General features: G+C 43.3%; 1 protein-coding gene across 5 annotated transcripts in view; it reads left to right on the plus strand.

Moving 5' to 3' along the window:
- HLCS (holocarboxylase synthetase) overlaps window positions 1-23,559 on the plus strand; it is a 187,806-nt gene that overhangs the window by 156,061 nt on the left and 8,186 nt on the right. For all 5 annotated transcript variants that reach the window (XM_037014643.2, XM_037014641.2, XM_037014642.2 and 2 more), the window contains 3 exons: window positions 16,539-16,606; window positions 18,077-18,237; window positions 21,985-22,099. In XM_037014643.2, coding sequence (XP_036870538.2) covers window positions 16,539-16,606; window positions 18,077-18,237; window positions 21,985-22,099 — 344 coding nt within the window. The remainder of the gene's footprint in view (window positions 1-16,538; window positions 16,607-18,076; window positions 18,238-21,984; window positions 22,100-23,559) is intronic.

Here is a 23,559-nt window from a genome sequence, read left to right on the forward strand (position 1 = left end):
CCAACTAAAAAATCTGAGAAACCCTTATTGTGATTTGTTCAATACCTCTTGGCCCTGATAAGTTCCAGCTTTGAAACAAGGGAAGGCAGCACTGTACATAGATGAAATTACTGATACAAAGGCAAGCTTATTTCCCACACGTGCTCACATCTTTCAGTGCAACTCAGGGTTTGCCGTGCCTTGTCCCCCACTTACCCATGAAGGGAGCCGTCTCTACCTGAACTCTGACCTCCTACTGTCCCTTTGTCTTAGCTGACCCACATGGCCTCATATTGCTGATGTCCTTCCTCCCTGGTTTGATTGTACGTCCATGAGAAACACAACTTTGCTTAAAATTTCTTTTCTTATCTCCCATATATCTAACACGACATTTTAATCCAGTAAATAATTATTTGTTATTTAAAAGTCCACTTGGCTGACTGACTTTGTCACTATTTTGGATGCTTCAGGATGCCTTAAAAAATTTTTTTAAGGAAAAATGAAACAAAGAAAATACATGGAAAAGATTTATGTGTTTGGTTGGGGGAGGGGGAAATTAAACTTTTCATAATAGTTTTTAAATTAAATTTCATACTCGTCCAAATCCTTTCCTTCTCCACCCCTTCCTCTGATATTCCCTCACTCATTAAAGCACAGGATTTTGATGGTATTCACAGGGAAGCTGATTTACTGGAATAAAGAAGTTCTTTAAGTTTTAAATTTTGGAGCATTCCCAGTGTGTCTGAACCCGGGTTTCAGATTTTACTGGCATTTTGTTGGCAGGGCAGTCTTTGGAGCCTGTCCTTATTTGAGCGTGTTTCCTGACACCTTTGGCGGTATGGAACTATGTTTTTTAGATTTAAAAAAAAAAGTTTAAATAGAAAAGCATATATAAACATATACAGAAGATTGATTATAAAATGTCAAGCAAAATAGAAGGGCAGTAAAAACTCTCAAAAATTAACAAATGGGAAACACTTTCTTTTTAAAGAGGGCCAGAAAAAGGCAGGATAAAGACAGATACCAGGAGAGACATGTTCCAGGAAACCCCAGGAAAAGCCAGATTTTCATTTGTGTTCATTTTGTTCTCCATGCAAAGTGTTCTGTGGGACTAGGGGTGCATGCACTGCACGTCCCCCTCACGGGCACGTGGCGGGTCCCTGCAGTCATCAGAGCTACAGACAGGATCCATCCGAGATGAAGGGAGAGCTTGCGGAGAAGGAGGGCGACAGGCCCACATGGGTTGGGGTGTCCCTGGAGACCAGACACAAAGGGACTTCTTCACCACTCCTGGGCCTGAAGGGGCACAGGAAGAAATACAGTATTTTGCAGAGCCCCTTAGGAAATTTGTGAGAGGAGAGACCCAGGCCTTAAATCTTAAAGCTAATCTTAAAGCTAATGCTCACTTAGTGGGGAAACCCTAAACATTTCCACAAAAACCAGGGCCAAGGCCAGGGTGCCCACTGTCTCCACTTCTGTGTGACATCATCCTTGAGATATTAGCTATTTCAGGTAGACTAGAGGATTCTGTGAGAGGAATACACATTGAAAGAGAAGTAAAGCCATCTCTGTTTGCAGTTGATCGAATAGGATAGCTGGGAACCCCTAGAGAAGCAATGATAAAACAAACTGGGACAACAAAAGAGTTCAGTAAGGGGGCAGTTTAGAAAATGGTCTGGGGCATGGAGCCTGACCAGAGAAGCCAGGGGTCAACAGAATTGGGTAGGAAATGGAATCGGGGAAGGAGATTGGAAAGTGATCATTTCAAATGAAAATCTGTTATAGAATTGGATTCTGAACCAGTTTTAGTTCATGGGGGCCATAAACCCAGCATATCATGAAGCCAAGCCCTGCCTTAAAGAAAGAGGCCCCTGGTCCCTCTGAGTGAAGAGTTAAGCTGGTGTTAAGCTTCCTGGTGGAGCAAGCTCTGGCATGTGGTGTGATCTCTGGCAGGGTGGGGTGCAGGGAAGGCTCTGGAGAGAAGTCTGAGCCGAGAGAGGGGGAGAGGAAGGGTGATCTCCAGGGTGGCAAGATGGTGAAAGAAGCACTGGTCTGGGGGCCAGCTGGCAGGGCAGGAATTCTTCCTCCTAATTACCCCGGACTGGGTATCGGGCTGGTAAAAGGGCCCAGGCAGGGCCTGAGTGGCAGGGTGGGGCTTCCCTTTCTAGAGGAAGAAATTCATTACTTTCACATTCTTTGTCTGCCCAGATGTCAGCCAGCAGCTCTTTGGCTCTGTAGGTTCAAAAGCTGCTTGTTACAGTACTTTATGTACATTTGGTCAGGAAAGGTTGGCATGTTTGAAACGCCAGTGTGTGTAGAGCACGGCAACATCCCCTCAGATGTGCAGGGCAGAGCTGATGGGCTTTGGCTTAAGTGTGGTTGTGTTTAATCCTTAGATATTTAAGATGACTCTATTTCAATTCTAAAAAAAAAATGCAAGAACACCATTTGGATTTTACTCTTTGGGTGTGCTTTTCCTGACTTTCCAGGAAAACTTAACAACCTCCAGGACTGTCAGACTCGCACAACTAGAAAATGCCTTTTAAGAGACTGGTGGCATTTCTACCTTCAAATTTTGTTTTGATAAAGGAAGAGATTCTTCGGTGGTGACTCACAGTGGGTCTCTGAGCCAGGCAAACCTGGTTAACGGTTCTGGGCCCTCACCGGGCTGTTCGCCCGTGAACCCGTCTAGCCTCCACTTTCTTATGAGTAAATGAGACCACATGGCGATGACTGTCATGAGAGTCGCTGGAGCGTTTGAGAAAAATCACTCATCCCAAGGAAATCACTCGCCCGCACATGGCTGGGGGCTCAGCTAATGGTACCACTGGGTTTTATGCAGTCTAGAACCTTGTGGTACTTTCTGAGGACCCGAAGATCCCATTGTTTACCTGTAGTTGCAGATACACAGTTCATTAGTTAATTTGTTCCTGAGGCCTTGGAGAAGTCTTAGAGTGGAAAGGTGGTGCTGATCTGGCTGTTACAGTCACTTTTGGAAGCCTGTTGTATTGAGGTAATGGTCGAGGGTGCTGTGTGTATGTAAGAGAGAGAGAGACAGACAGACAGACAGAGTGAGGGAGAGAGAGACCAACCTAGCCCTTAACGTGCTTCATGGGGCTAAACACTACTCAGGCCTGACATCTGGCAAACCTGGATGAAGCCCCTCGAGCGGACCAGAGCAGGGGACAGTACAGGGTCACAGTCTTGAACCCAGTGGCACTCTCTGGCGTACCCTTTGTCTGACAGTCTCTTACCCTTTCCTCCCTTCCCCCTTTTCCTGAATCACCTTAGCACTAAAAAAAAAAAAAAAACTCTTTAGTTGTGGGCTATTTCTGTGTTACCCTAGGGAATATAAAAAGAATGCAATTCTTTAGTTCAGTGGTGGTGGTGCCCAGAGGAGAGGGACTCCTTGAGGTTGCAGCTCTGGGAATTTTTTGAGAAATATAGTATTTTTAAATGTCATTGAGGAAAAGCTTCTAGAGTGGTGGATTCAGAACACCAGCCTTTAGACCAGCCGCCTTCTCATCACCCAGGAATACCCAGCTCTGACTCTGGAGACTGGGATGTGGTCTAAAATGGGGCCCCAGCATCTACTTGTTTTGTTTTTTAAAATGCCGCATGTGATTCTGATGTGCAGCTCTGTTAGAGAACTGAGCTCTAGAGGCAACTTTGATTCTGTGACCTCGATTCTGTGGTCAGGATCCCACATTTGTTGAGCCTGGTAGTTCCTAGCAAAGACTAAGTCATCTGTTAAAACTGAGTGAAATGTATAGCACAAAGGATTAAAATATGTTCTTTTGTTTTTTTGAAGTTTTAGTGGAGATGGTTGAGGTGAGTCTTAAAACGGCTTTGTGACCCCTGTCTTGTTAAACGTGAAGGATGCTTTATGGAATGTCAAGAGACCTGGTCATTCTGGCTGATCTCTACCGAACCTGGTCTGGACCTTCCACAGAAGGTTTGGTGTCTGTCCAGCCTGTCTGACTGAGGTGAAAGGTGAAACCTCAGTTCAGGTTCTTATACATGAATTCCTTACCCTAGCCCATGCTAATGGGACTGACTGCCCTGTTCCCCATATGTTGCAAATAACTCACAGCAGGTGCAAAGAGATTTGATGCAGAACAAGAGTATTAAAGCCATTACAAGAAGAAATCAATAAGGTTTCTCTCTTGGAAATGTCCTACAGGAACATTGGCTGAAACTTATTTTTAGTCTTGGTGGGAGACCATACTTGAGTAGAAAGAGCATGGGCTCATAGAAAATGAAGGAAGAAATTCAGATCCTTTTTAATAAAGTGAATGATGTTGATACTCAAGTCTGTTGAAAACAATATGAAAAGTTACAGGCCAATATCATTCTGAGTGTCAGTGCAGAGATAAATATTAACAAACAGAATGTAACACTGCATTAATAAAATAATACACTGTGATCAAATATCTTTCCAGGAATGGAAGGTTGATTCAATAATAGAGAAAAATAAACTAACATATTTTAGATACATTAGTTCATTAATATATGAATATATTGGAGAAGAAAAAGCATATGGTCATCACCATGGATGCTGAAAAAGCATTTTATACATTTATACATTTATATTTGTATTTATACATTCTCTTGATAAATACATTCTTAATACATTCTAAAAATAGGAATTAATGGATGTTTTCTTAATATGATTTTGTGTGTATATTAGAGAGTTCTAAAGATACAGCTTACTTAGTGGGGGACCCTAAAAACCAAGGGTTCCACTAAGGTCAGAAATAAGGCAAGGATGCCCACTCTCTCTAGTTCTATTTAACATTGCACTGAAGATATTAGCCAGCCAGATAGATGAGGGAAGTCAGTTAGAATCATAACAAAAGGAAAAAAAACTCTCTCTATTTGCAGATGATGTGAGTAAACCTAGGATATAAAAGAATTCAGTAAGGGAGCAGGCTATAAAATTAACATACAGAAATCAAGTCTTGTATATGCAAACAATAACCAATAAAGGGTATTATGATATGCATTTACAATAGCAACAAATAACATAAAATATGTAAGAATGAGCTTAACAAAATTGTGCATATTTACATAAGGTAACTTTAAACCTTGTCTGAAAGACACAAAAGTAAACTCCAACAAATGTCAGACATTCCTTGCTCATAGATGAGGCAGCTTGACATCACAAAGATGTCAGTTCTCCCCAAGTTAATTAATAAACTTAATGCACTTGTACCAAAAATACCTTTTTATTTTTTTAACCATTAAGCTAAACAAGTGGATGCTGAAGTTCATTTGGAAGAATAAATATACAAGAATAGCCAGGAAATCTATGAAAAAAAAGCCATGAGGAGGTGCTAGCCTTGCTAGACCTTGAAACACACTGTAATGCTTCTCTACATTATATATGTTATAGAAGTATGTTTAGATATAGATATATGTGTATAAACATATAGATACATATATTTAATATGTATATATTAAAGCAGTATGATATCATCATATAAATAGATGGAGAGACCAGCAGAAAGGAATAAAAAATCCAGAAATAGATCTAAGTACACATAGAAATGTGGCATATAGTGAAGGTGGCATCTCAAATTTCTAGGCCAAAAGTGGACTTTTTAACAAGTGGTTCCAGGACAGTTTGATAAACATTTGGGAAAAAGGTAAAAATCAGATCTATTCCTTTCACCATACATACAAATAAATTCCAAATGGATCTGGTATCTAAATTTAAAAAGGAAAAACCCTGTAAATACTAGAAAGAAGTGAGTGAGTTCTGTATGACCTAGGTGTTGGGCAAGGCTCTGAGAACACAAAAACAAAAGGCGGTAGAAGAAACGATTGACACATTTGACTACATAAAAATAAAAAATAAAAAAAGTTTGCATGGTGAAAAACCATAATCAAAATCAAAAGAAAAACAAATCTGGAGGAAATATTGGCAAGATAGCACAGATAAAGCACTAATATTCTCTAATATATAAGGAACTCTTAAAAATAGTCAAAGACATGAACAGGTTGTTGTACATACATCCCTTAAACATATGAAAACCTCACATATAAAAGAAATGCAAATTACAACTAGAAATACCATCTCTCACATAGAAGCTTGGCAGAAACTGAAAAGTATACCTCATGTTCAGTTGGCAAGGATATGGGAAAGCAGGTATCCCATAGCCTCATAAATGGCTGGTCCCGTAGTCATGGAGGGGAGTCTGGCAGCATCTAGCAAAGCTGTATGTGCATTTCCCTTCTGACCCAGCATCCCACTGCTAGGGATTTACCCTGAAGATACACCTTCAACAATACAAAAATAGGTGTGAACAAGAGAAATCATTATGCTGTCACTCTGGAAGCTGCCTACGTGCCTGTACGTAGAGGGCTTGAGAAAGCTCTGCTACATCCACACAGTGTGGTGGTACTCAGCTTTAGAGAAAAGTGAGAGCAGCTCTGTGAATTCATAAACACAGAGTGCTTCCAGGTTATAGTAAACGGGAGGGAAAAAGGCAAAGGAGTAGCTACAAACTGGTAACTTTGTGAGGCAGAAAGGGAAATAAGAAAATATGCATCTGTCTGTTCATTTGTGCAGAAAGAAACACAGGAAGAATAAACCAGAAACTAGGGAAATTAGTTGAATTGTTATTTACAGAAGCTGTTGGCAGGGAAGATCTAGTAGAAGGGATGGGTGGGAAGTGTGACATTTCTCAGGGTATACTTTTTGTATAGTTCTGACTCTTGGAACCAAGTTAAAAAATTAAAAAGAAACAAGGGTTGGAGGGGGTGGTGCCTGTAATGGAATACAGAAGTACAATCAAGCCTAATCTTATTTCAGATGAGTAACATAACTCCACCAAAGGGAAAGAAAAAAAGAACAAGCCCAAGGAACTTTGAAACACACTATTTGACTATGTATATCCTCAGGCTAAAGGCAAAAAAGAGCTGTAGATAAATACTGAACCCTAGTCAGTTGGTTTGTTTTTCACAGTAATATGGGTCAGCAATTCTGAAACCACATTCTGTGTATTACAGTATTAAGCAAATAAGTAAATATATTTGAGGTAATAGGAGCCAGATTTCTCATTATTGGAGAAGGAAGTTATAAATAGAAAAAGAAGCTACAAAGAAGGAGCCTTGTGGTGTTGAATTGGAATTGGAGTTTTCAGTGAACTTGTGGTTTTTAAGGTGGATGGATGGGTAGATGATTGGGAGGGAAGTGGGGAGGAAGGAAACAAACACCCACTTTGTAGCTATTTCCTGGCACCCAGATTTGTTTTATAAATACCATTCTCCAGTAAAAGGACCTAGAGCTCCTTGGAGAACTGGCTGATTCCACTGCTGAGGCTGAGAAAGTTCACAGTGAGTCTGGAACTGGTTCTCATGACAGAAAGTAAGAAAAAGCTGAAAGAGGACAGGGACGTGTCAGTAGGACACAGGAACCAGTGTGAAGGAGCGTCCACTTGCCAGATCTGGGACAAGCTGAGCATCAAAATAAATAATGATAAGAAAGTATATAATCTATTAAATAAAACAAGAATCTGTAAACCCATTTTGATACCAATAAATAAAATGATAAGTGGGGAAGAAGAAAAAGCTTTCCCTTACAGTAGCATCTCAACACATAAATATAGAAGAAATGATGGAATCCGAAATCACTATTTGGTGACCACCAGATAAATAATTGATTCAAGCAAGACTTATCCACGGATGCTAAAACTAGTAGGGTAAATTTTATGAGAAACATGATATTTATTTTGCCACTAGTTCTTATTAATTACAATGGAAAAACTGTAACTTTATTATGGAAAAACCCAGCAGATGATACCTTAAGCACGTGGATCAAAGGTAACTCACCAAAGGATAAGGCTTCACCTTGTGCCTCCTGATACGATGCAGAGAAGGATACAATCTTACCGATATGTGTTCCTGCTAAAAAATTTCTAATCTGAGGCTAATCAGGAGATTTCAGATTATATAAATTGAATTGAAAAAACAACTGTAATGTATTATACTCTTCAGAAAATGTCTCAATCATGAAAAACCAGGTAGGACTAAAGAATTGAACCAGATTAAAGAGTAATGTATTATACTCTTCAGAAAATGTCTAGATCATGAAAAACCAAGTAGGACTAAAGAATTGAACCAGATTAAAGGAGACTAAGGGGATGTGACAACTAAATGCAACAAATGACCCTGGATTAGATCCTAAACGAGAAAGAAGATTGTATTTTATTATCAAGAGCATTATTATGACAGTGGGTGAAATTTGAATAAATGCTATAGATGAAATCAGGGGTTGGCAAAGTATGACTTTCAGGCCAAATCTGGCCTGCTACCAGTTTTTGTAGTACCACTGAAAAGCTTAGAATTTTTCTTTTTACATTTTTAAATGGTCCAAAAATTTTTTTAAAGAATAAAATCTGTATGACGTTCTGGAAATGACAAAAATATAGAGACTGTAAGGAGAACAGTGGTTGCCAGGAGTTGAGGGGAGGAAAAGTGGGATGAATAGGTGGTGATTTTTAGGGCAGTGAAACTATTCTGTATAATACCTGGATGGTGGATACATGTCATTATATATTTGTCAAAACCCATAAAACTGTGCAATACAAAGAATGAGCCCTAATTTTAAACTATGGATTTTACTTAATAATAATACATATGTATATTAAGTCATCAATTATAATAAATGTACTGTACTCATATAAGATATTAATAATAGGGAAAGCGGAGCAGGGGGCATTGAGTAGGGTCTATGGGAATGCGGTATGTTCTCTTCAGTTTTTCTATAAACCTACAGCTGCTCAAAAAATAAAGTTACCAGTTTACAAGAATACTATATTGTGACACATGAACATTATTTGAAATTCAATTTCTGTGTCTATAAGGTTTTTTGAAACACAGACTTATGTATTTACATAGTATTTGTGGCTGCCTTTGAACTTGGACTGAGGAGTTGAATTGTTGCAATAGAAACCATATGGTTCACAGAGACTGAAGTATTTAGTATCTAGCTTTTAACAGGTGTTTGCTGACTCCAGATTAAATAATAGTATTATATCAATGTTAAGTTCCCAATTTTGATCATTGTATTCTGATTATATAAAATAATACCCTTGATTTTTAGGAAAGATGCACTTAAGTATGTAGGGATAAATCTGCAACTTACTCTTACATAATCCAGGGGAAAAAAATGGATGGACCGACAGACAGATGGAACAGCTAAGGTGATAAAAATTACCATTTGGGAAATCTGGGTACTGGGTGAAAGGCATGTAGGAATTCTTTATACTATCTTTGTTAACTTTTCTGTAAATCTGATATTATTTCATAGTAAAAGGTTAAAAACAAAACCAAAATGAAATAGCATGGGCCATAGAACCAACCAGAACTTGATTTGGATTCCCGATTTGCTGACTCTGGCTTTACAGAAGTGGCTTGCCTTTCCAAACCTGTGTCCTCATTTGACTTGTAAGGCTTAGATGAGATAATACATATAAAGTGCCACATGTAGTGCAAAAAAATGGGATCAATTCCAGATGACCAAGCTGAAATGTCTACCCCATGATTTCAGGAAATGCAGTTGTCTGCTCACCATGTGGTCAGGATGAATGAGTGCCCATCTTCTGAAGTGGCAGCTGCATTTCCCAAGAGAAGGTCCTCTGCTGGGGTAGATGACTCATGGTGATGGCTGTGGACACTCTCCTTGGGGAGCCCCTCCATGCCCATCCAAAGATGATGGATCCTGATCAGCCTGAGAGGTGGATCGAAAAGATCCTGTGATCTGGAGATTCCTAGCAGGGATTAGGACATGGTTTGAGTTCCCGTACGTGGTGGCATAGATAAGGCTCGCTGCCAGAAGGCGCGAGAATCAGGACCATAATCATGGCCTTGCCACGAGGTGGCTGTGGGTGCCATGACTTTTAGTCTGTGCAAGCTTAGTTGCCCATCTGTGAATTCTGTAATCGCACTGCTGTCAGGAGATGATGCTCAGACATCCAGTATTTATGGTACAGTGTCAGGGGTAAGAAACAATGGTTCATATTCATCTTGATTGAATAATAGAGACCAGCATCAACACGTGCTTCATCTACTAGAAGGTGCCTCGTTCTGAAAGCTGAATCCACGGGACCCCTTCCCTGTGAGCAGTGAAATGATTTAGCCACAGCATAGATGCTATTTCAACGTTGGCTATGGGAAATTAGCCAAAATCCTATGAATGGTTGGTCTGCTAGGAGGTCTGGAAATTAAACGGGAATCTCTAAAAGAGGGTGAGACCCAGAGTCAGCCTTCAACAGAAGTACAGGTGGGGCCTCTGCTTCCAGGGAACACCGACGGGAGTGTGATGGCTCTGCTCTTGAGTCCAGAGTCCCATTTTGCTTCTCAGTGGAATACTCATCCTGTCACACAGGGAATATGATCTAAGGTTTTGTGTTTGACAGCATTCCGAAAGGGTGGGTCGATGACAGGTCATTACAGGTTTAAATGGCAAATGCAGATGACAGTGGAAAAATACATAAGTAAAACTTTTTTATTATATGCCTGTGTGCATCAATGACCAACATTATATGTGAGCAATAACCTAAAGAAAGTGCTATCTTTAAAGTCAACCAAATAACTAGTTCAACCAGCTATTTGTAGCTTTGCTAAGTGGGTTCAGAGATCCCAGAACTGAAAGTGAAGATTTGCAACCCATTACTAGTGTGACCCTGAAAGCTTTCTAGCCTCAGGTTCAGATCACATTAGTGTGTGTTTAGGTAAGAGATGGGGGTGGGGGCTGAGAGGTACAGAGGACAGGTGTTATTTCCAAAATTTTTGGAGTCCTAAAGCACACACACCTCTCCCTGACCACCCTTCTTATCCCCAAGAGGAGGTAATGGGAGGCCTTTGCTGTCCTCTGGCAGTGAGGAGTTGTAGGATCCACATGACAGAGAGGAAGGGCTTTGTTTCAGTACCCACCCTGTGCCAAACCACTTGGTTCATTCTTAGCGAGGCCACACCAAGTGTCCCGTTCCCAGGTGACTGGAGAGCTCAGAGAGTGGAGCCCCTGACTCGCAGTCAGTTCACACCACGCTAGGATTTGAATCCGTATCTGATTCCCTGACTGAGTCTGCTCCACCGTAATGTTTCTCAGTTTCCTCAGGAATCTTTCCTTTCCTGTGAGGAATAGCCCCAAAGATCCCTGAATAGCACGGTGCTCCCTGGGACCGCTGACCCCCACTTTCTGCCACACGCCTAGCTGCCCATCAGAAGACCACGTCTCCACGTGCTGCAGAGTGAGTGCTCCCACACTCGTGGCTGCACTCTACATGCTGTTGTGAGCAGAAATCACTAATTTCCTTTCAAAGACAATGCTATACATCTTGCATAGAAGGCAGCTTTTTAAAAAAAATGTCACTGTTAGAGTAAGACTTTTTAAAGTGTGTTGATGTTTTGGCCTTTAAACTTGTTACAAAATGCTGTCCAAATATAGTGGTTGGTGTCCACAATGTAATACATTTTTAAGAAATAGATTTTGAACTACACAGATGTCCACAGTTAGAAATAGTGGGAATCCATTTTCCAGTAAAGTCTTTAAAATCAGAAATAAGTAGTAAGCTTAAGTGTCTGGCTTGCTGGGTCCTCCTCCTCTGGCCTCATCCCTCCACCCTCCCTGGGTTTCTTTTTTACATAGAGAAAACATTGGCGGTGGGGTAGGGGGTGGTTGTCTGAGAATGTATGTCTTTCTGAAAGCTAAATATGGACAAGTCAGAACTGAGAATATAGTGGGGAGAAAACATCAAAGAAAAACAGCATTTCGCACCAAGAGCACAAGTTGATGAGGCTTCTCAGTGCGCTCGGGATGGAGACCCCAAAGATGTCAGCAGCCTCGGGTGCCCCACCTCCCCAGCCCAGAGGCGGTCCATGCAAGGACGGTGACCAGACTAAGCCTGCCACTGTTGCACAGGCCACACACTCTGCCGGGGAAGGTGCATGAGGGGCAGGCATGGCCATACATGAGCCACGCAAGGATTTGGACATCAAGCCTGGTAAAGCTCAGAGAGTTTGGCTGCCTTGCAATGCGACTCTGATCTCTCGGAAGGGAGATAACTCACCAGCTTGTGAGCTGGCAGATGCATGCTTAACTTACTGAAAAGAAAATTGGGTTTAAATAAACATTTTTTTAAATACTATTTTCCTGATTATAGAATAAATACACTCCATGTGTGAAAATATTGGAAAATTCAGAAAAGTATAAAGAAGAAAATAAAAACCATTTGGAATCTTAGCACCCAGAGATTACATGGAACAATGTAAAGAAGGAATTAAGATCATCGTATATTCTATATATATATGTATATATATATATTCATATATTCATATATTCTACCTTCACCTTCTGGAGATAACCACTGTTAATATGTGTCCTTTTTCTTCTATAAATGCACATAGGATACAGAGCTTTACATAAATGGGATCAGTGATATGTTTTAATTCTTTCTTTTTAACTATCAATATACTAGGAATGTCCATAACTGTACATCCACAACATCATTTTAATAGCTTCAAAATAAAAAATTTTTGCAATTCGCAGAAACTTAATTTGTAAAATATATCTATTTGGGTTTTTTTAAAAAAGTGAAAAATTCTAGAATATATACACTTCCAATGAGAAGAGGGATTTATACGGCTGATTTACTTTGTGCTTTCTGATTTCCTATATTTTTAATATAATAATTACACTCCTCAAAATATCCAGAGCTACAGTGAAATAAACCAGGTGGAGAAAGGCAAGTACCAAATGATTTCACTCATATGTGGAGTATAAGAGCAAAGAAAAACTGAAGGAACAAAACAGCAGCAGAAACACAGAACCCACGAATGGACTAACAGTTACCAAAGGGAAAGGGACTGGGGAGGATGGGTGGGAAGGGAGGGATAAGGGTGGGGAAAAGAAAGGGGGCATTACAATTAGCATGTATAATGTGGGGGGCGGGGTATGGGGAGGGCTGTGCAACACAGAGAAGACAAGTAGTGATTTTACAGCATCTTACTACGCTGATGGACAGTGACTGTGAAGGGGTATGTGGGGGGGACTTGGTGAAGGGGGCAGCCTAGTAAACATAATGTTCTTCATGTAATTGTAGATTAATGATACCAAAAAAAAATATCCAGAGCTAATATCTTGGTACATTTCTTAACAGTTTTAAAAGGTGTATTTTAAAACATCTTTGGAATCATGTTGCATATAGGGTTTTACATCCTGGTCCAGCCACCCAGTGGTGTCTGGTGGCCTTTTGCGCTGTCACTGACGGCTCTGTGATACTCTTTCATGTGAGGATGCTATGATGTTTTTCATTCCTGTCATGGACTGCTTGTGTTTTTTCTGATTTGTCACACTGTAATGCTGTGATGAACAGTTGTGCCCATGAACGATTTTGTTCCCCTGTCTAAATACTTCCCTGCATTCATCCCCAGACATACATTACCGGGTCAGAAGGCATAAAAATTTTAAGGTTCTCATTGCATATGAACAGACCGGTTTTAAGAATTTTCTCCACTAATTAGTATCAAAAAAGCTCTTGCTCTTTGGTTATAATAAAATGGGTACTGCAGCTACCTGTTACTTTCTTGCTTATTTTGAAAGCAGATCTTTTAGTCTTACTCTGAAAAAAGCCTTATGAATAATTACAAATATATCTAAACCTAAAAGCCATACTTCCCTCTCCCTCCCTCCAAACTTTTCAGAATGACTTTTAAGTTAAAGGTAACTGATCATCTTAAAGAAGAGTTTAAAAATAAAGAATAAAACTCCACTCCCTCTCTTTCCTATGAATTTACATAGTTGGAATGAAAGTATATGTAGTTTTCCTATCCTGCCTTTTTATTTAACAGTCTACTGCAAGCATTTCTTCCATTCACTACATAGTCCTTATAACTACCATTTTTAATGATTACAAATTACTCCATTGACTTCCTATGCCATTATTTGCTTGGCCGTTCCCGTGCTGAATTGCTTAGGTTATTTCCAAATTTTTATTTTTATAGCACTGTGGTGAATGTGGACTATTTCCTTAGGTTTGAATCCCCAAAGTGGATTGACTAGGTCTGAATTTAAGTTTTTGTTAATTCAGATTTTTCACAGATTCATACTGGCTGGTCTTCTGTATTAATCCTAATTATTGAAGTTTTATTCCAGTGAACGTGTGAAATGCGGGGCATTCCCCTTAGCAGAGCACCCAGAAAGTACTGTGGTGTCCTTAGGAACTAAAGTGGTCGGGATGCTGTCCCTTTTGCAGAGTGACCCTTTGGGGCTCCAGATGTTTCAGACTTAAGACTGTAACAATGGAGTGTTTTTCTTACTACCACTCACAGAAACCTTTTTTTCCCACAGCGTCCACAAGTGAGGAAAGAAAATATACAGAGGCAGGGAGGTAATCATTATGTAAGCCCCCCTCTTCTTTCTTTTTCTGTTTCCTTTTGTGAGAACATCATCAACTCGGGATGGAAATGCATTTAAGGTGTCTCCTTTCCACTAAAGCAAACTTGAGCCACTTCATTTTCAGAAATGCAAAATTTTGCAACGTTCATAAATGCTTCTTTGTTGACTGTGAGCCATGCGGTTTGGCCCCCAGAGTTATCTCAGAGAGCACAAATAAATCTGGCGGCCTCTAGTTGTCTCCTACTAAGCATTACCTCCTTCCCCCGTTGTCTCCCTCCTTGCAGAATTTCCTCTTGGCCTTCAGCAGTGCACACTCCATCTTCTCATCAATATGCCCTGTTAACTGCTGCCAAACCTCTGGCAGTTGAGTGCATATGTTCCCTTAATCATTTCTCTTTGTTCTAGAAGTCTGGATTTGGTTTCTGAACCCTCCCTCTCCCCCGCCACCCCAGCCTAATTCCACCATCAAGGGCTATAGACATGACTGTCTACTGTCTACTTGTTTATTTAAAGAACATCCTAGATCTCCTGCTAGGGAGAGAGCCTCCATAGTCTGCTCATGACATGCTAAATCACTCCCCACTGCCATAGAAAAGTCTGTTAGCCGGCCCCCAACTCTCCACGCCAAGCCTGTACTTAGGAGCCCAGGTGAAGGCTTGGCAAGACTCTTAGGAAAGCAAGTGGTTCCTAGAAGACAGTGTCACCTCCCCGCATGGACAAAGGTTCCTTCTTAGCCTTTTCTGCCCGTTCAACACAAGAAAAGGATGCTTTATTCTTGGAGCCCAATGGCATATAGGCACAGCCGATCTCAATGGGTTATTCATCGTGTCCAAGAGAAATACCTCTGGAGCTGTATTTCATGTGAGATGGAAGTGGGCTTGGCGCGCGGGCAGTTGGGCGGCCTGCCCCCTGGGAAGGTCCATGCCTGTCAGAGCAGCCCAGCCCCCTGCCTGGCAGGGCCAGGCTCTTCTCCTCAAGCAGAGGGGTCTTCTGGGCTCCTCTGCCAGGCCCTGCACACACCAGACAGAGCTCTGCCAGCCAGAGGTGCAGAGCGACTGGGTTTCCTCTCTACTTTTAAGTAGTTTTCTTCCCTTGCCATTTGTAAAGATCCTCCCTGAGCCCTGAGGAGAAGCTTTTTTAAGAGATAGAAGAGTAGCCAGAGCATCACCTTTCTCCATGGCAGACGTGCTGTTGAACCCCAGTCACTGTGGTTGGAAACTTTGTTTATGCAAAATGCCATCTCTCCATCATCTGTCATCCGTGCCCTCACCCCTTCCCTCCCCTAAAAAAGCATTTCAAGCCCCTCACCCCTAGCAGCTGCACTGACAGCAGACAAACCTGGGTTTTGCTTTGTTTCAATAAATCCTACCATGAACTATACCCAGTACCTGGTCAGCAACTCCCAGGAATGCAGAGGAAACCTCCCGCACATGGAGTTAAACATGTACAACATAACCGGGAGGAAATTCTCAGAGTGAGGGATTTTTCCCCTTTCCTTTGCTGAAAAAAGTTGACGCTGACTCATTCAGTGGAGATACAGTGCGCTTTGTCCCTGTCCCCCGAAGGGAAGTTTGTATTCTTTTAAATGAAACCATTTTAAAAGCAGAACTCAAGCCTAAAATGACTCAAGGTTCTCCGGAGTTCTCAGAAGGTGTAGATTTATTTACTATAGTTAAAACATAATTAGTTCTCAGGGAGAGTGTATCTTTTAAACGGCTTTATTGCCACCATATTGGTTTTCTGAATAATAGGAAACTTCTGTTATGATTATGTTCTAGTGTTCGGACAGAACCGCACCATAAGTAGAAACAAATGTCAAAACCTGCTAGTTGTCACTTGAAGAAGGGACACCACGTCAGAGTGGGGAGAAGGAACTTGATAGGCTATTCCAAAGAAATATAATCTAACATCTTAAATAAACTGAATAATAGCTCAGGCAGGTACACATCCCCTCCCCAACCCAACCTTTTTTGATAATTAAATGGTTTTTCTCTGTCATTCTCGCTGCTGAGGCTGGGCATGGGGGCAATGTCCCTTGAGCCTGGAAGATGGCCCTTTCTTACAGATCCAGGAATGAGTGCAAAGACTTGCCTAAGCTCGAGGTTCTCAGGTTGCGTCCCTGTTCTGGCTGACCAGTCTTTCCCACCGTTTGCAGGTTGATGTTTGAGATGCCGCAGGAAATGGGTTTAATAGCCATCGCAGTCCGCCAGACGCAGGGCAAAGGTCAGTCATCTTTTGTTATCGTTTCTGCTGTTCCTGTTTTCTGAAATCTGTGACGCTCACAGCCAGAGAGCCGATTGATTGTGTATGCTGATCATCCAGGCGACACACATTAGAAGCCTTCTGTTTCACCCCCACAAAGATGAGGAAGAGGGGGGAATTCATCAGAAGATTGCCTTTGTAGAATCAAAGCTTTTTCTCAAATTGAGATGTTTATTTATCATTTGACTTTGGCTTGTGATGGCTTTAACATTCAGTTACCACCATGTTGTAAATTCTTCTTTCTGATACGTTCTAGGCATTGCAGTGTGTGGATCATTACTGTATTATAGAGACCTTTATTTTCTTCAAGGTTCTCTGTGAGGAGCCTTCTGTGTCTAGACTGTCACAAGGAGGGTTTGCCTGTGTGCCCCCACCCTGGCAGGCACTGGAATTGGCATGAGCAGGCTCCTGATGAGTGATCAATGCCAGTTCACAGTGACCACACAGAAGTGGAGGAATGCTCAGGGCTCCTCCATCTGCTGGCCCTCAGGGGCATCCTCCCTGCATCCTCCAAGAATCCACATGGGATCTGGCTGGGAGCAGATTCTGCACTCACTGGCCATGCAGTAGGCACTTGGCCTCTCCCTACCCCCGGCCGGCACCAGGCCAAACCAAACGTGCCCTTAGCTCTCAGAATCTCCTGCTTTTCTCAGAAGATGCAATGAAATAAGAAATCCACTGTTTTCCACTCTCTCTTGAACATGTCTTTTGAACTTAACTTAAAGAGGAAAGAAAAATTCATTTTATCCAAAACTGTAAGACTCAATATGGTGGTTTTAAAAAAAGATGTAGAAGAACTTTGATTATACCTCTCCTTTTTATTATTTTATTTTCTTGACTTCTATTTTAAGAAAAATAACCCAGAGAATTAATGGCAGAGATTAATTTTAAAATTCAGCTTCCTTCTTTTCTTAATAACAGTGAGATATAGCTCACATACCATAACCCCCAATTTAAAGCGTACGGTTAGTTCTGTAGCATTTAATATATTCTCAGGGCTGTGGGACCTGAACACAATGAGAATCACTTCTGAAAGTGACTTCCAGGGCCCCTTCTGGACCAGCATAGACTCAGTCCGGTTCCCTATTTCTCTGTTTTTGCCCACATTTACCATGTGGTAAGAATTAAACTGAGAACCCTGTTCAGACACTGTAAGACTGAATCATCAAAGCATCAATGATATGCTCACAGAGGCGGAACATTCTGCTACTTATTGAAAACTTGTTCATCAACAGAGCTTCAGATTTTAAAAAGCTTCTCTGTTATTGAGTTAACCCCAGATATTCAAGCATCCAGTCAGTCCAGGTGTATCCAAGCAGAGCACTTCTTGGGTGTGTGGCTCGGAGTCCTCGGCATATTTTCTGGTACTATGTGCATCTGAGTCTGTGCATGTGGCAAGTGGCCTGTTTCCTGATGGGGCCTGTGTTCCAGGGCGGGGAAGGAATGACTGGCTGAGCCCCATGGGATGTGCTCTTTCTACCCTGCTTGTCTCCATACCACTGAGATCCCGGCTGGGGCAGAGGATTCCATTTGTCCAGCATCTCATGTCCCTGGCTGTCGTGGAGGCAGTGAGGTCCCTTCCTAAGTATCAGGTACGTACAGTTTCATCACACTCATGTCCCCACTGTGCATGCACATTGCCATGCAGGTTTGCGGAAGCACACATCTAAGCCTCAGCCGGCTCTTGGCTACACTGGCAGCAGGGTGCTCCAGTTTAGAGCACTGTCACCTTGTATGGCTGCTTCAGGCTCCAAAATGCATAGAGTTCCCAGAATTCCCCTTCTATCCTGATGTCAGGTTTTGTTGTTTTTTTTTAACTGAAGCACATGAGACTGGGTGGGGCCCTGTGTGTTTTCTGATGAAGAGGCTTACTTCATAGACCCAAACAACCCTCCCACTTCCTACCTGCCTTTACCACAACCTGCCTTCAGGTGAGCTCTCCTTTGTGGCTACCCAAGCCCAACACGCAGGGTCCTTTGGGGCCGCCTGCCCCCAGCTGTAGGGCCAGATGTGCCTGCTCCACCATGACTGTTGGATGTTCTGGTGCCAGTTATTAAAAAGACATGGAAAAGAGCTAACAGTCACGAAGCCTTTCTGCCCACACCCGGGCTTCACTTACTACTGTAAGCCCCTTCTCAGTTTTCCTGGATGAATTTCCTATGGATATAAAAAGAGGTCTCTCCCCAGCCTCCCTCCCACCTATAGCTCTTATGTGAGGTTTAGAACAATTTTATTAATTTTTGAAGCAAAATGCCAAGATCATGACTCTCAAAGGGGGCCTGTCATCAGTGTTTAAACGGAGAATCCTGTCCACAGACCCATGTGCTCCCTCCGAAGTGGCCATGTCCTCAGTCACCAGGTATAGGCCTGGGGTATGTTTTTGGTATTCCATGCAGCCACCAGCATGCACGCTGAGACAGGACATTTCTTCCTGGGCAGTCAGCATCCTTGCTGTGTCTGAGGCTTAGGCACATCAGGTCTTCACAAACCTTCACGAGCCAGCCTGCAGCCTCTGGGCTGGAGGTTTGACCTCATAGAAAGCAATGGAAAAGATAAAGTTCTGTTGTGGGGGGAAATATTTTTTACCCTAGCAACAGATTTGTTAGTCTTAGGAAAATAAATTAAAAATTGAAATTTAAGTAAGTCTGTTTAGCTCTCTGATGGCCTTGTTCTGTGACCTTGTTAACTTAGCGAGTATTCTTTGAGTGCCCACTGTGTGTGAAGATGGTGCCAGGCACAGGGGGCAGCAGGATGGGAGGTGGGAAGCTTGCCCATGACAGTGCACAGGGACAGGGTGGGGTGCGTCCTCCGTTCTCCTTAAGAAGCTCCCACCGAAGTTCCCATCCTGTTTCTGAGTCATCTGGCTCAGCCGCACCTGTATGATATGTTTTGTTTTGGGATTGGATTTATTCTTGTTTTATTTTCAGTTTTATTGAGATATAACTGGCATACAGCACTGTGTAAGTTTCAGGAGTACAGCATAACGACATAATGTATATTGCAAATCATTACTACAATAAGCTCAGTTAACATCCATCACCTCATATATTTAGCAAAAAAGGTTTTTTTTTACCTTGTGGTAAGACCTTTTAAGGTCTATTCTCCTAATGTTTATTTTTGACAGAGTCCAGTCAGCTTACACAGTACAGGTACAGGATGGTTGAAATAGGCCCCAGTTGCATAGAATTTGCCTCTCTTGCATCCTTCACTCGGGCCCCAGCTGGTCCCTGGCCAGAGCCACTGTCAGCACACAAATCACACGTGTCTCCCTGGACCAGAGGCAGCATCACTGTGATGCCCGCCGCTCCCTCCGAACCAGCTGCCTGCTCCTCCTCCCGCTGCTTCTTCCTTCCCTGAGGCCCTGCTGGGCTCCCGTGGCCTGCCCCCCACCTGCCCCTTATTGCTTCATGCCCCTCTCTGCCCCTTGGAGTTCTGTTCCCCCCGCGAGGCCCAGCTCAGGTGCATTCCCAGAACCCTCCAACTACAGGCCCTGCCTCCTCCAGCACCACCCAGCCTCGCTCATGGCCTCCCCCGAACTGCTCCGGAGCAGGGGAGCAGGGCCATCTGTGCTCTTGTTGTACGTCCTGTGAGGCAACCAGTGATTTGAATGCAGGACTAGTTTTATTTGGGGCTTCAAAGAGCCTGACATGGTGCTTTACAGGTAGGAGGCCCGAGGCAGCCATTTGAATAAATGACTGAGTCAGTGAAAAATAAGCACATAGACTTTCTCTTCATTTTGGAATTGATGGCCTTGATCAACTGCATGAGAACCCACAATTTCAAAGCTGCACACTAACTAGATCTGAAATCCAGGAGTGAAACAGGAGTGAGCAGCCGCCCGTGTGCTGTGTCCGAGCTTGGTGGGGACTGTGCTGGGCACCAGGGATGAGGGGAGGCAGGGAGCTGGGGGAGTGACCAGGATGAGTCCCCAAGTCACAGGTTTTCTAGATCAGAGGTTCTCACCCCCAGCACTGCTGACATGTGGGCCCCCATCTTGGTTGGGGGGCTGTCCTGTGCATTAAAGGACATGGGGCAGCCTCTCTGGCCTCTCCCCACTAGATGTAGTGGGGACCCCACTCCCCCAAGCTGTGACAACCAGAAATGTCTCCCAGTATTGCCCAATGTCCCCTGGGGGGTAGAATGCCCCCCCTCCCCATCCCATAGAGAACCTCCTTCTAGACAGAAAAAAGTGTGAAGCTCCCTCCCAGTTAGGTTAAGCTGTGTTTTACATACACCCTGTTCCTTTGTGCTCTTGCGTGTTTCCTCTCAGCCTGGCGTGCTCTGCTGGGGCAGAGGAGCTTCTAAAGAACAGAAACTTATCCTAACTGGCCATGGTGATAAGCTTCAGTTTCTTCCTCATTAAATAGGGAGGCTACTAGCCCCCAGACTGGGTTTTGGTGTGCGTAACATGCAGACTGGCACTGAGATGGGGCTCGGTGTCACGGACAGCCCCCAGTGAAGAAGGGCCAGTCCTGAAGGGCCCACAGGGCATGAGCTGCTCTCTGGTCTCCCGGCTTTATTGTGCTGAGAGTCTCTCTTCCAGCCTCGTGGGTCCAGATGGGCTTCCTGCTCCCACTCATGGCACCACCTGGCTGCCAGCCTCAGGCCCAGGGGACCTGGCAGTTCTGGCATGTTCTGGGTCACACCCAGTCTGTGTGTCCCAACTTCAGAGTTACGGCGGGTGCAGGTCTCCGTGGCCAGCCCAAGGCAGTGTCCACCCTTGGACCATTCCCCCAGAGCACAGACAGGGTTTCCCAGGCCACACTCTTCAGGATGAAGAGGCGGCAGGCCGCAGGGCAAGCCCATTTCTGTTTCCTGCTGACTGTTGGCGTCTCTCTGAGGCCCTCTCTAATAACTCAGCCAAACATGGACCTGCTGTCTCCACAACATTCTACTCAAGACATTTATACCCACCTCTTATGACGTTGGTTAATTCGAGCCATCTTTCTCTTGTGAGCACAAGCTCCTTAAGGGACAGGAGCCCCAAGAGTAGTCTTGTCCCCCGACCCCCCACACCTGGCATGCTGAAAGCGCACTTGGGGTGGTTGTGGGTTCAAGATAAGGAACTGCAGTCACTGGACAGGCATCTTCCAAAAGGGCGCTGGAGAGTGATGGGCAGGGGTGGGGGTGGGGAGGAGGCTGGGGTTTGTGCCGATGGTGTGCGTCCCTTCTCTGCCAAGCTGGATTGTCCTAGAGAGGTGATCAGCGGCCTGAAGAAGAGATGACAGCGCGTGTCCCACTCGTTTTGAGAGTATCCTGCTCAGATTCCTTCTAGCCGGACAGCCTCTCCTCGTCCCTTTGTGCCCTGTGATTTGATTAACATGCACATCTTCCTTTAGGATATTGACCTACGAGTGAAGTGGCCTAACGATATTTATTACAGTAACCTCATGAAGCTCGGTGGAGTTCTGGTTAACTCCACGCTTATAGGAGAAACATTTTATATCCTCATTGGTAAGTTTTTAAAAACTTTTCCCCAGCATTTTTAGATTAATAAAAACAAAAATGGTTTCTGTGTTGGCTACATAGGGTCTCATGGATTACCATATGGGATTATTTTTCTTTGAGTCTTGAGTTATAGTTCACAATATGCATATGTATGCAAAATAGGCCAGACAGGCTGAAAGCGCTTCAAGGGGTTTAGCGTTTCTGTGGCCGTGGAAACCCCAGATTGCCATCACAGCAGAAAAGTGTTTTCTTACATCTCTCCACACTCCTGCTTCTTATTGAATTGGAAATGGTGACAATAAACATTTAATGTACCATTTTGCAATGAGAAAAGGAAGTCAGTTTCAGGGATGGGTTCTCCAGTGGTCTCACATCCTTAATTTGACCTTCCCAGCCATGAAAAGTGGCCTTTTTGACCTTCAGAAGAAGCTCCAAGCCGGTCAAGGTTGGGTAAAGAATCTCTGTCTCACCTCAGCACACTCACACCAGGCAAGGAGCTGGATTCTGAAGCATTTTCAGAAGTTCTAGGCTCCTGGCCATCCAAGCAGCAGCTTCTCCCTAATGCCCAGGGGAACTTGACTGGAGTTCAGAAGTCAGTGAGGGACAGAGAACATGCGGCTGTGTGGGAAGCACTGCCGAGCACAAGGCCTCTCCTTCCGGCCCTGCTCCCTGTGGGCAGCGCCCCTCTGGGCAGACTCGCTCCGGGCTTCCAGGCTCCATTTCCCATCTTTAAATGAGTAATTAGTCTCAATGTGGGATTCCTAAGTTGGGCTCACAGGTATCAAGGAGACCTGGGGATGGCTTCAGGTGGCTAAGAATTCTGTGCGTGTGGGGGAAATGTAACGTTTTCCTATGGGGAGAATCCATAGCTTTTCTTAAATTCTTAAGGCCATGGGAGGTGGTGGGAGGGGGACAGTGGGTATCCTTGGGGGACGTTCCAGCATCCCCAACACAGGTGCTCTCTGCACCTTGGAAAGGCACAGCTTAAGTTGATAATAGTCCATGGTACTATTTTCCCCAGGACTTTCAGTTTTCTGAATAAGGGAGGATTTTTCAGCACTGTATTTGCTTTTAGAATGCATCACACCCCAGAGGTGCTTCAACTGTTGTATTTATTGAATGAATGAACAAAGGAGCAGCTGTTGATCCTACCCCTGTTGCTGTAGTTCCTTGTTCTTCTGCAGGTGTAACTTACATTGCTTTGTATTTTAATAGCTACTATATATATATATATATATATATTTAAAAAATCTGAAGCCAATCCATCCTTCCCTTCAGAGGGAAAATGGCTCAGGACATTTTCCAAAGAATACTGTTATCATAAATGTCACACTTCTATCTGAGGTGAGTATCTGGGCTATTTTTTCCTCAGAGGCATTGAAAATACAATAATCTTACTGCCTAGTTCTTGCAGGATTTCTTTATTATGGGAGACCTCTGTGAGGTTGATTCAGGGCCCACTGAAA

The sequence above is a fragment of the Manis javanica genome, chromosome 3 (assembly GCF_040802235.1).
Source record: "Manis javanica isolate MJ-LG chromosome 3, MJ_LKY, whole genome shotgun sequence".
NCBI lineage: Eukaryota > Metazoa > Chordata > Mammalia > Pholidota > Manidae > Manis > Manis javanica.